Genomic DNA, 14,222 nt, shown 5'->3' with positions numbered 1-14,222 from the left:
GTATTTCGGATAAAAAAAATTGTTACATTGGCTCTATAATTGAATTTTGATTAGTAGGATAATAAAGTATAATGTTAATAAATTCATATTCACATTAAAAAATCATTCCACTTAAAGTAAGAGTTAAACAAATATCTCTGTAAGTGGTTAAAAATACCTCAAATATCAAAATTTTTACTGCTCTTTCGTTGCTTAATTTTTTGTATGGTTTTATTCTTGTTCTCTTATCAATTAATTATCGCATTTATATATGTAATAGATATCATAATTTAGTTTATTATATGACAGAAATATGTTTTACAATTATATTTCATTTTTTCATAATCAAAAAGAAAAAAATAATCCTATTTAAAAAATATTGGTAAATAAAGTAAAATATTCTATTTTTAGAAATTATTCTAAATATTAATCGATTAAATTGATTATTATTGAGGTGAATAAAATTAAGAAAAGGTTTAAAATTAGAATTGTTGAGAGAAAACAAGGAAGAAAAAATCAAAATAATAAATTTAGTTTTGTTTGGTGATAATTTGTAATACAAGGTAAACATTAAGAAATATAGAATGAAAAAGTATAAAAGAGATAAAATAGCTTAAAAGTATTAAGTCAGTTAGTGAACTGAAAAATTGTAGAGATAAAAATATCCCCCCTTAATCACTTCAAGTACTTGAATGACCCTTCAAAATTGGTTAAATACAGAGATAAAAGGAGAGGTAAAGGATAAACAATAAAATTTTAACTTTTCCAATTTTTGTAAGCTACAAACAGCCAGCATTTATTTAATTTAATTACTCTTTTTTGTGTTTTTAAGCTGTCTAAACAAATAAATTATTTTCGTATTTTTTCAATTGAATGTAAGATAATCTATCCTTCATTTTCCTATCATCTTATCCCTAGTCTCAAGTGGTGCAAAATTAAGTTTGACGGTTCAATAAACAATAAATTAACAACCTAAAACGTGAAATAATCAATATAATTATTTGTTTTGTCATTTTTTGCAGAAATTTTCCTTTTTTTTTGCTAGGTCAACTATGATAAAAAATCGTGAAATTTTAGAATGGGAGTAAATTTCAAGCCGAGTGTTAGACATAATTAATATCATTAACACATTTGATACTGGGTCAGTCGAGATCACTTTTTTATTCTATTTTATAAAGTAGTAAGCATTTTTGCGTCTGTAGCAAAGGATCTCCATAACTAATGAACCGATAAGGTTTTCCTGCTCAGTGAGCTTATCATAGATCCTGGGAAGGTTTATAACCAATTTTTGGGAGGGTACCACCAACATTCAAAGAGAAATTACCCATAGAAAAATTCTCCCAACACCTCAATAATAAAAAAATTAAAGCTTTAAAATAATAGGGAGAGGGTCGATTTTATTGGGGCCTCTAGGGCGTAGCAGCTAGTGTAACATAGAATGACACGAACAATTAAAATCTAATAACTAATTATAAAAAAGTTTGAATAAAAAATGTAAAGCTTACCTGAAACTTTGACAGCAGCGCTAGAGGCACCCATCTGGTTCTTAGCTGTGCAAGAATATTCACCAAAATATTCACGCGACATCTGCAAAGCAAATTATTTAAGATTAGGTTTATTAGAATTATGACTGTTTCGGCAACTAAGGGTAAAATAATTCTGTCATATATAGTTTAAAAAAATGCCGCTAGGCCGCTTTCTACACATTTTCCAAAATAAGATTTTTCAGATATATTCAATTTTATTTCACAATGTTTTTTTTTCAATTTAAATGTTTTTTTTTGCATGAATTTTGTGTTTATATTTTTTTAAAATCTCAGATGATATGGAAACTATACTTTATTTCCTTAATAATTAATTAAGAAACAAAAACTATATTAATCAAATTAGCTCGAATTATGTAATAACCTAATGTTATCTGGACAATTATCTGTAAGCAAAGTTTGCTATTCAACGTGAATTTTTCTTTGATTGGTATTGTGTGTTTTGTTTAAAGGGTGAAAGTAAGGGGATATTAATAACCCCATCTGCACACTTAATATATGTCCAGAGCAAAAGTACCTTGAACCAGGTGTAACCAACAAGCGAAATAAATGTAAAATAATATTTTGGGGGCAAATGGAGAGGTCGTCAATTTTACGATGTGTTGCCCCCTAATGACAGCTGAAAAACACGTATAGGTTTCGTGATTTTTTCCGAATTAATTTCATGTTTGGCATAAACTGACCTTGAACCAATTTCAGTACAAGATAAGAGTTAGAAAAGCTTTGCTGTAATTGTTAAGGTTTACCTTAAGAATGGTTAAGCTTCTTTCAGCAGCAATGGTAGTCAAGTAGTAGTTAGTATTGCTGGAGTCTACTGGCTCCCCATCTTTGGTCCATTCCACGTCACATCTAAAATAATAATAAAAATTAGAAATTCAAGATATTTTAGTGTACCTCTTCTTCAGGGGTTATCAAGTTACATGTACAGTGATTCAAGAACTTATGGTGTGCACGGGTTACCCAGATTCAGATACATTAAAATAAGACCAAATGTTGTACCAGTCCTCCATAGGTTATTCAGGTTCAGGTGCACTAGTATAGACATTTGTGGTTGTCTGACCTCAAGAGGTTATCCAGGTAGAGAAAATTAACTCAAGACCTTCAGAGGCTATCCACGTACAGATATTTTAATTCAAGGCCTTATTGTGTACCTGTCCTCCAGAGGTTATCCAGGTACTTAAAAACTAATTCAAGACCTTTTTATGTACCAGTCCTTTAGCGGTTATCCAGGTACAGGTATATTATTTCAAGACTGTATTGTGTTCCCTTCCTACAGTGGTTAACCAGGTACAGAAAAACTGATTCAAGACCTTATTGTGATCCCGTCCTCAAGTGTTTATCCAGGTACATAAAAACTAATTCAAGACCTTATTATTTATCAGTCCTCCAGAGGTTATCTAGGTACATAAAAAACTAATTCAAGACCTCATTGTGTGAGGTTATCCAGGTAGAGAAAACTAGATCAAGGCCTTATGGTTACACGACCTCCAGAGGTTATCCAGGTTCAGGTGAAATAGTTTTAAATGTTATGGCTACACGTCCTTCAAAGGTTACAAAGAATATGGTACACTAGTTTAAACCTTATGGTGTAACCGACATCTTTTTATAAAACAAGAACGATCCTTACTTGGGGGAGCAGTGAACAGTGCACATAATCTTGGCCTCTTCTCCATCAGATGTGTGAATAAGCTCCTCGCCAATCTCAACATGGGGCACATCTAAATAGATAGAAAGTTTTATAGGTAGATAGATGGATAGATGGATGGATGGATAGATAGATAGATAGATGGATAGATAGACAAATAGTATTATCAATAGATAGAAAGTATTGCCAGAATAAAAAATATGAAGATTATTAAAGCTGAAATTTATCATTATTATTGAGATATCTATCATTTTTAACTTAATCTTAATTATTTATATGAGAAAACAAGGATGACAACATCCACAGAGAGCAAATCTCTTTAAAGTCTTTACATACAATTTTAGACTTCTGTATAACTAGAAGTCGAGACAATAACATTTCCAACTTAACCTAGCGGACAGACGGACATTTTAAATCATAGATAAGCTCAGAAACTAAAAATGTAGAAAGTTTGATGTTGCATGTATAAAAAATCCAATAACTTTGAAGATTAAACAAAATTAGATTATCTTATGTATAATATTGTTGTACATAATAATGTATAAAAACATGTTAATACATTTTTTATAGATTACATGGACTATTATGACGTCTAAATATATCCAGATATCTTGAAACACTACTGGTTTGTACAACCCAATCATGATTCAATTAAAGTCGTCAAGGGTTTTAAGCTAAATAATGAATGAAAGGCTTCAGTATAATTTTGAAGTTTAAACGTCCTGAAAATTGCATAAATATCTAAATTAAGTACTTTTTAAATTGTTTTTATAATAAACAAGGATGTATTTTAACCCATTGCTAGTTTATCAATGACATTTCAGTTAAACTCTTAGTGTCATACGTTAGACCGACGGATGTATTTACACAGTATAGTTATAGAGTAGCTGCGCTACAAAAATGACACTTACGATGAACTTCCAGCCTGACTTCTCTGGATACAGGGTTGGGAGCAAAGCCATTGTCCGCCTGGCAAATATAGTGACCTCCGTCGTGTCTGAAAATAAATCATAAATTAGCCCTCGCCATTTTTGTCTTGAGACATCCCTGTGAGTATTGGAAACTGCTGGTGCTTTCCCCCAAAGTGACCAACAAGCAGAGAAAACCTTTTCCCCATTTCCCTAACAAAAGGGAGGGGAGACTAACCATGCAGGCCCAGGGCTATCCTTCATCTTATTTACCTTAATTAACCTAACCTACAACTTATAAAAAACACAAAAACTAACCCCTCCCCTTTATTTTAAGTTTGTTTGAAAATAAGGTTTCTGTGTTCGACTAGACACTCTACGTTAACATTACATTTACAGAAAATAAATTTTCTATATTTTGATGCATTTAGGTTTTTTTTATTTTGTAGTTGCTTCGCTACTTACAGACAAAATTATCCTTGTTTTTTTGCTACGCCCGATTTAACTAATTAGTTATTATCATAGTTGCATATCTATTTTCTTAAATACTTAATCTGCTTTTGTGTCTAATTAAACAACAAAACACGAGGCTCCGCTAATGAAAATCTTGTTTTAAGTAGCGAAGCTACTATATAAAATATTTGTGTTAGTCTGATTATCTGTTGGTCTTTCGGTTATAAATGTCCGCGTTTTATACCCTTGAAAACAAATGAAGCTAATTTGCATTGAATTTATTAAATATGTTAAAATTGAAGTGTATATTATCTAATCTTATTTATTTGAATGTTCCAAAACATTTCCTATCTTAAATGTTAACAACCTTGTTTTATACATTTTAGTCCATTCTAAATACTAGAACAGGTCAACAAATAAGGAAATATCGACGGTTATAACATTCCTATACATATCATATCATATCTAGACTTTCTTAACATTTTCATTTTTGATTTTTTTAAAGCAAACCTTCTCTATGACTGCGTGTCTGTTGTTTAGTCTAATTTAAGCGTTTAATCAAACCTTTTTAAAATGTCTAGGACATTCTTAAACAAAATATTTTTTTAAAACACATATTAAGAGATCTCTACAAAAGGGTTAAATTAGACATGAAGGAATTTTTCTAGAAATGGTATGTCTATGAATTTGAAGGATTATTTTGTATGGGCAAAAAGTGGTAAACTGACAGCCATTCAATGGAAATAGGATTCAAGATAATATCTATCAAAAAAGGAAAGAAAAAGCGAAAGAGATGGATAAAAAAAGATCATTTTAGATATAAACTAGAAATTGACATTATTGAAGCTTAATCAAAAGTCTATTCATCAAATATTTTGCTTGATTAAAATGATAGCAAAAAGTAGTAATAAAAGTCATAAAAAATCAAATAGTTTTAAATAGTGGCTTCACCAATAACCTAAAACAGTAAATTAAACTACGGATTTTTGCATAAACGGACAAACATCCTACCTCTTTTTATATAATGATGAAAATTTATCGACTGAATAAACTTTTCTCCCCTATAAACCAAGCTATGTATTTTAACACTCACATATTATGAACTAAAAAGTGGTTTCTACATCGCAGAAATTGCTATATAATTCTTAAAATCACCAATTCTATTTCTTTGTGTTTTGGAAAATTATTTCAAGTCATCCATAAGATTGAAAAGGATAGCGTCAGAAGGAGATATTAAAGAAAGTGACAAGGAGAGAGGAGGAGAAAGCGAGAGAGAGATAGAACAAGTAAGAGAGCTAGAGAGAGGGAGAGGGAGAGAGAGAGAGAGAGAGAGAGGGGGGGAAGGGGGTTGGGAGAGAGAGATAGAAAGAGAGAGAGAGATGGGGAGGAAAGGGAGAAGAAGAGAGAGAGAGAGAGAGAGAGAGAGAGAGAGAGAGAGAGAGAGAGAGAGGGAGAGGAAAGGGAGAAAGAAAAATGTTATTCAGTCTATCATATAGATACATACAAATATTAACTATGCTATGATGGACATACTTGTTCTTGTTAGAATGACAATGGATGAAAACCATATAAGGATGGACATATCTATATATTTACTATGCTATGATGGACATACTTGCTCTTGTTAGAATGACAATGGATGAAAACCATATAAGGATGGACATATCTATATATTAACTATGATATAATGGACATATCTATATATTAACTATGCTATAATGGACATACTTGCTCTTGTTAGAATGACAATGGATGAAAACCATATAAGGATGGACATATCTATGTGGACTATATCATGATCTTGGTCAAGGCTGTCTATTCGAGGTATACAATTAAATCATTCAGAAAAAAGCGCGACAATAATGACTTTTTAGTCATTAAAATTTAAATCCAACAATTTTTATTTAAATAGGACAAATTTTGTTTATTATGATTGGGAAGAGGAAAAATTTAATATTAGTTTTCCTTTTTATGTGTACTAAGGTAATGAAAATATTTTTTTTTAAACATATTTTTAAAAGTTCAATTTATGTGTTTAAAGCAAGCTATATTGATTTCAATCTTGGAAAGCTAATTATTATTAGATAAAGCTTGCTTTATATTGACAACCTATATAAATAACCCTGACCAATTCTACGACTTGAATTCAGTTTTCTTGATATATCTCAAGTCCTTAACAGTTTCTTAACAAAAGTTCTGACAGAAATTTTAAGTAATAATATAAAAAATTTTGTTTATGAAGTTAGATTTTTTTTCGTTTTATATACTTACTAGCGGCTGCGCCCCTTAACTTATCTGGGCTCTGTATTCTGGATGACCATCATACACTTAAATTTAAATATCCCAAAAATGAAGAAGTCATTTGATTTGGTGGGTATTAAAGTTATTAAAGGACAAATGAAAAACTGAAATTAAAATTAAATATGGTGGATTGTACACCCCACCCTAGCTATAAAGTGAGAAAAACTAGTGTCAAGAAATATAGATCAATCATTAGTTTTAACCCTTAACGGTCGGGAGAGGGGGGGGGGTGAACGCGCCCCCCCCCCTCCAGTTTTTTATATCTCATTTTCTGTGTTTGAAAATAAAGAGCCCAAACTGCATGACTTTTTAAGTATTGGTATGACACATAATTAAGAGTTGGAATTTTTTGAATATCTCCATCCTGGCGGGCACAGGATGCCAGCAACCAGGGCAGGGTCATACAGTTAAAGAGCTTTTTTTGACTTAAACAAAGCATAAAACAAAGCAAAAATGAAGAAGTTATTTGATTTGGTGGGTATTAAAGTTATTAAAGGACAAACGAAAAACTGAAATTAAAATTAAAGATGGTTGATTGTACACCCCGACCCCTCCCTCTTGCTATAAAATGTCCTTAGAAAATCCTAGGGCGTAACCGCTAGTAAATTTATAAACAAGTGACTTAGAAAAAGTAATGTCAAGAAATATAGATCAATCATTAATTTTAGAGAAAAGAAAACACTTTTTTGTAGTAAAACTATAGTATGCCAACTGTTTTAAAAGACGTCTAAATTACAATGGTGTATATCACACCAGCTAAAGGATTTAATGTTAGCTTTATCTCTTAATTATATAAATATACTAAATATTACTGCACTACTTATGGGAATAATATTCCTTGTTAGAATAAAGAAAACTACCCCACCTATGTTATCTACCATATTAATCTTTTCAATCCTTCATTATAGACATGGGAAAATAGAAATACAACTTTTTAATAAGGTTATAAAACTCTTTTTGTATATTACGTTGCACAAGTATAATTATGTATATAAGTAGCGCAGCAATTACAAGCTTTTTATAATAATCGTGATGTATCACGAGACAGAAATCTTAAGAGATAAGACAATAGACAAAAAATAGATATACGTCCTTAATGAGGTTAAACAATACTCCCCTATTTGTAGATTAGAATTATTGGTTGTAAAATTTGAACATTGCTATTTCAAAATAAAACCATATAGAAATTTTAAAAAGTTTTTTAGTCCTATTGGCTATAAAACTTTGGGTACCTGTGTAATTTAAACTCCAATTATCAGCAAGAAGTGGAGTAGTGACTGACATATTTATAAAAGGACATTATTTATAGAGTAGCTACGCTACTAACATTACTATAATCTATCAATTTTTAATTGAAGTCAAGGATTTTTAGAATCTCAATCAATCAATGATAGAAAATGTTTTGAATTTTTAGCTTTCATTTACAGCTTTTAACTACATTTTATATGTGTTTATGGAAGCAAAGCTTCTATTAAAGTCTAACATGTCGTTGAATTAATATGAATTTCTAATATGCAGAATTTATTTTCTATGCCGGCTAGTATATCCTCCCTTTTATAGCGGGACAAAGTGTCTCAAAAATCAGCCATGTGACTTCATAGAAATTAGGGATTATCCATCCCTTTTTTAAGGGTTTTCTTTTGCTAATTCTCATCTCATCTCCCTCATTTTTATGACGTCACATTGCTAATTTTTTAGACTCTTTGTCCCGCTTCTCTCTTTTAGTGGTTCTACTTATCTTTAAATTGGAAATGTCCGTTCGACCCTCCTACCATCAGCTTTTAATAAGCAGTTAGATGTTATTATATTGAAAAAATATAAATTTTGATATTTTTAGCATAGCTTATAAGGTATACCTAACACATAGGTACATCTATCTTGATGAAATATTTACCTTGAAACAGAATCCCAACGCACAACATTGTTATTAATGATCTGATTCTTGTGTTTTCTAACCCAGCTGATAGTTGGCTCAGGGGACCCTTTCACAGCCTAAAAAGTATAAAAGACTAAATATTTGAAATATTTCATTATTAGAATAACGTTAATTCTATAAAAGAAACAGGATGGCTATCTGTTTATACCAAGGATCTTGATAATTACTGAACCGATATGCTTCTCATTTACAATGTAGCTAGTTACTCATAGGTCCTGGAAATATTTATTTGTACTTTATAGAATGTACATTTGATTTAAAAAGAACAGTTTAATTAAAAAGAATTAAAACTACAATACTATTAGTGCATGATACTGAGTAAATTTACTACTGCTTAGAATACAGGGACGAAGGGGTTTGGATATATTAGTAAAATGTTTTCTAGACAAAATTGCATTTTATAAAAGTGCCATGGCTGTTTTAAGAGTTAATTTGCTTGATATTTTAGTCGACTTTTTCATATACTTGTGCATTTTCACTTGAAATCTGTGCTAAGCCTCAAATTAAAACCCGTTTGGCTGATTTGAAAAGTTGTTTGGAAAGATGAATTGTCAAATTTAGACTTCCATCTGATTTGTCGTTGTTGTAAATAGTTGATTTCCCTGCTTAAAATCTTATTATACCAGGTGAAGTCTTATGATGATATAATCACAGCAACACAAAAGTATGTATCCATATCCGTTTATCCTGAGTTGCTTAGATTGTGTCACAACTTTTAATTAGAGATCAGGACTTTGGATACTCAGACCTGATTAATTCAGAAGAAGGGTGATACAAAATATGCAAATTAAAGTTTTTAATTATAGTACATATAAATCCAGCCTATTAGCAGGGTTCAGCAGCCTCAATTATCAGGCATACCAAAATAGGATGGCAGCTGCCTATATTTTATTTAATACTAAATCTGCAGTCCGCCAAAGAGTTAAAAATTCCAAGGAAGGAAGGGACATTGAACTGTTAAATACACTAGTAACTAAACTTCTATAATTTCACGTTCTCTTATTCGTTTATGCTTTCAAAACATTACGTACTTTTATTGGTTCTTAATTGCTTTGTTATAACTAGAAGTGTTCAAACATTTTGACTTATAGTTCCAATCTATAGAAGCCTAAGGGCTATAGTTTTGTGGACGTACATTAGTTCATCATCCATTGTCTTATCCCAAAAATAGCTAATTTTAAAGCAGAATATTTTTAATAAAGATTTCCAATTTAAAGGCACCACCGCATTTGAAATTGATTATAACGCTTCAACTCCTGTGGACTATTAGACCATGAATAAACCTGGGGTCTAAAGTCTTTCTGCCATGATTAATCACATCAAATCAAGATATTTGTCCTAATTGCTAATTTAGATTTTTTTAATCGACCAATAAAAAGGGAATATGCTTTTGAGACGGATGAAACTTAGTAATAAACTAGCTATAGAGTAGCTATGCTACTATCAAAAATCTATAACACTCAACATTGTATTGTGATATTTATGAATCTAAAACTACAGAAACCGCCATTTTACATCCATCAATTCAAATTACAGAAAATTTTACAATTGGCTTTTAGAAAAGTTTTAATATTCAGAATAATTGAGTTTTATGAAAGAAGGGATATAGCAACTGATGAAATTTTTTTGACTGTCTTAAAAAAGGATAGTTTTCCCTCAGTGCAGAGAGTCGTGTTAGAGCTTTTAAGTTGATACTAAAGACATTTAAAATCAGAGAGAGAGGGGACAATGGGCTATTTATCACACTAGTCCCCAAAGTTTTATAATAACATTTTCTTATTTGTTAACAACATTGAAGACTTTTAGAGGATTTTGATTGGATGGTTTATTAAGTTAAGTTTTTAAACGTTTCAACCACTAATTGTTATCTACAGAAGCGGTATATTTGTGTATTAATATTGGAAATGTACTTGATTTTTCGGTCATTGTCCTATCCCTTTAGATCCCTATTAAAAATGTAACTTGCTTACTTGTTTATGAATAAACTTTTATGTATATTATATTAACTTTTATATTAAGAAGCATTGTTTTATGTTTTTACTTGTTGTAAAAACAAACCATTAGCAAAATTACTTTGCTATGCAAATGACTTCACTATGATAAATAATGTTATACTTTGAAGAAAAAAAAATGCTTTATTGTTAAGAACTATTCTTTCTTTACAATTATGTCTAATAAATTAAACAAATCGTCTTTATAAGTTACAACAGTTGTTTAAGAGAACTAAATTTAGTATAACAAGGATGACAACATTTAAAATCTATTTTAGCAATAAAGTTTTCCAAAGGTACACAATATACAAAAAAAAACATTTATAATGTAGAGCAGCTACGCTTCTTAAAAAAAGGATGTACGTACAAGTGTCTAATTTGTAATTGTAGTGTATTATCTTAATATGAGCTACTCTTATAATATATAAAGGTGCTTAAACAGGGTAACATATATTCTAAAAATATTTTTAAATTGAATCATTTATTCAGGGATCTCAAGGGATAAGACAATGGTCGATAAATTGATGTACCTATCCGATGATGATAAACAAATATGATTGTCCCCTCCCCTGCATTTATTGGCTGTTTCCCAAATATTTCATTTGGGTCACATACGTATTTTGACGCTTATTGTAGGTTAGGTAAAGGTTAAAATCACACTACAGGAATAAGTTGTTGTTGTTGTAGCCATGATTCTTTGAAGTTAGGACTCAGACAGCCTACAGAAGCTAAATATTTGTTCTTCCAAAAAAAGGGTGGACGGAGTTTTCCGCAGAAACATTATAAATTCTATAGAAAATAAAATTGCCAAAAACCTTTCCCCTTCCCTGGATAGGTACTTAAAAAAAAGAAGCGAAATTGGGCACTTGAAAAATTGGATGCTATACGTATTGGTGCAAAAAATGGGGACAAATTTCAAATTGTTTTGGCGTGTGACGTCATACCCCCATCTCTTTTCTAGGGGGTTTCTTTCCTCCTTCCCTTTTCTTTCCCCTCACTTGTGACGTAAATAAACAGCCCCGTCAAATCAATTTAAAAATTGTCCCCATTTTTTGCACCAATACGTACAGCATCCTTGAATAATTGGTCTTTTTAAAAATAAAGAAGGGGTGGTTGTTTTTGTTCCTGTCCCTGCGTGGCTATCCAGTACCCAATATAACCTAACCTTTCATAACCTTATTATCAAACAAACAAATGAAGACCTACTTTTCTCCCTGTTTTTTTTTTAAATTCATTAAGATAAGGGGTAGGGGTTATCAGTGCTCAACAAGGTGCTTTGTGTGAAAGCGCAATTTTTTTTCTATTTTGACTATTTAGGGAGGCTTTTTTGCTATCCCTACGGACATTAACCCTTGTAATGAATATGTGTTACAAATTGTTCCAAATATACAGAAACACACATATTTTTATAAATATACCAATTATGCAAGGTTACAGGGATAGAGCAATGAAGGATTATTAATATTCCCGCGATACAAATATGTGATATTTTGCTTTATGATGTAGCTAGTAAACATTGAGAGAAGAAAGAATACGAATTTAAACATCATTGGCCCCATCCTCCCTGCATTGATTATAAGGATGGGTAGAAAGATATTTAGTAAGATATCCATGTAGATAGATAGTAAAGATAGGGCACACCAGAAATGGTTAATAGCCCGATATATTGAACATCTGTGCCACCCCACTTTAGACTTATGAATTATAGATCTTCTACAATAAGATTTCAAACTATCTATAAAAAGTAAAATTGTTGATCGTCCATAGTCTTCTTTCTTACTAGTGTTATACATACAGAATTTCAAATTTTAAATTAGGGGAAAACTAATAAAGATTACTCTAAAGTAAATCTAATAGAACCACCCGTTTTGCATAATAAACCAAAATCAATGTTAGTTCAAGATTGGTTGATGATAAAACCTCGCAGAATGTTGCTAACAGCGTTATTGCAATTTTTTTTATATATTTTGTCTTTCTAAATCTTAATAATTGTCTAATTTTAAAGATGTAAGACTTCTTTGAGAACATATTTACTTGTAATTAAAAACGTGCAATGGATGTTAGCATCCTTGTTTTTTCACTAAAAATTTCATAAAAATCTATCTTATACTATTTGAGCGTTGAAATGTTTTGAAAGGTAAAGATTAATGTTCAGACAAAAGTGAAAACATTCACGGATTTATTTTTGGAAAATTATTAGATTGAGTAAAACCTTTCATAACTTCAAGACTTTATTCATTATCAAATAGCGTTTTATTCCTTGATTATTATAATATGAAATTCTGCTACAAGATTCATCTTAGTTCAAAGTGGTTAATTAAAATGAAGGGCAAAATAACTCTTGAAATAAACATTGATTGACTAAACCAAAGTTCTGGGTTTTAACACTCTATGTAATTATTCTTCTGTTTTCTATAAAGTAATCTTAAATTACTTTGCTTACGTATGAAATGGCTTGTTATTTTTTACTAAGAATGAATGAGAAATATTAAGATTTAGACTCTTGAAGTTGAACTTGAGGATTTTTTAAACATACAATTCTTTTGTAAAGGATTTCCTGTAAGTTTGTTACGTTGCCATGTTCAGTATATGATTTATAATGGAATATGAAGTTGATAGTACAACAGCATAAAAGTCTAATAGGTTTTAGTAACTGGGTACTTTGTATACTGGGGTGCAGGAAAAATAAAACAAATAGCCGGCCTGAAACCATCAAAAAGGAGAACACAATTTTAGTTTCAGTGGTTAGTCAGTTCTTTGCGGACAAACTAAGAAAAAAATTTACTTATAGTACTTGAAATAGGTGGATTTATCATAGTAACATATTTTTTTGTAGAGGGGTAACAATTCGATGCAGGTAGCTGAAATCTTAATTACCTGGCATGTCAAACTGGCTGGCTCTCCTTCTCTAACAACAAGAACTTCTCCAGGCTTAGTTTCAATAACAGGCTTCACTGAAAACAAAAACAAAGTATCAATAACAAATTTAAAAACAAATTTTACAACAATTTCAATATTTTGATTTCATGGCAAAAGACTAAAGAATGCTGCATTTTTTCAGTAAATGTTTTCATATATTTGATATCATAGAAAAATTAATGTCTCTAAACCTCATTTAAATCTATTTTTGTAGATATATTCAGATTTCTAGTCACAATACAACAAAAATACTAAAAAATATTTTATTGAATTGAGTTTATAAGTTTGGTTTTTATTTAATTTTTTCATGACTTTATCTGTATGAACTTTAATTATAGTTCTTAAGTATTGCCAAAGTAATAAATCTTGCAAAAAATGATAAAACTAAACATAAAACTAAAAGCAGGTGGTGTATAAAATATGAATCCTAAATTGTGGAAATAAAAACAGGAAGTAAATATATTTTTTCCACGAACTAAAGGGTTTTTTGTTTGCTATAAAAAGGGTAATAATTAATGTAATTAAATATAATGCATTGAAAATAAT

At 30.4% G+C, this 14,222-nt stretch overlaps 1 protein-coding gene across 1 annotated transcript in view; it reads right to left on the bottom strand.

Annotated features, from left to right (window-relative positions):
* Nucleotides 1-14,222, bottom strand: part of LOC145325171 (protein amalgam-like) — a 79,613-nt gene that overhangs the window by 22,056 nt on the left and 43,335 nt on the right. The window contains exons 7-12 of the mRNA XM_080168036.1: nt 13,635-13,711; nt 8,725-8,822; nt 4,080-4,165; nt 3,151-3,241; nt 2,270-2,372; nt 1,485-1,566 (exon numbers count right to left, since the gene is read on the bottom strand). Of these exons, the coding sequence (XP_080024162.1) occupies nt 1,485-1,566; nt 2,270-2,372; nt 3,151-3,241; nt 4,080-4,165; nt 8,725-8,822; nt 13,635-13,711 (537 nt within the window). The remainder of the gene's footprint in view (nt 1-1,484; nt 1,567-2,269; nt 2,373-3,150; nt 3,242-4,079; nt 4,166-8,724; nt 8,823-13,634; nt 13,712-14,222) is intronic.

This window comes from Acartia tonsa, chromosome 7 (assembly GCF_053477335.1).
Source record: "Acartia tonsa isolate MP-2025a chromosome 7, ASM5347733v1, whole genome shotgun sequence".
Lineage (NCBI taxonomy): Eukaryota > Metazoa > Arthropoda > Copepoda > Calanoida > Acartiidae > Acartia > Acartia tonsa.
This window is presented reverse-complemented; position numbering and strand designations above follow the sequence as displayed.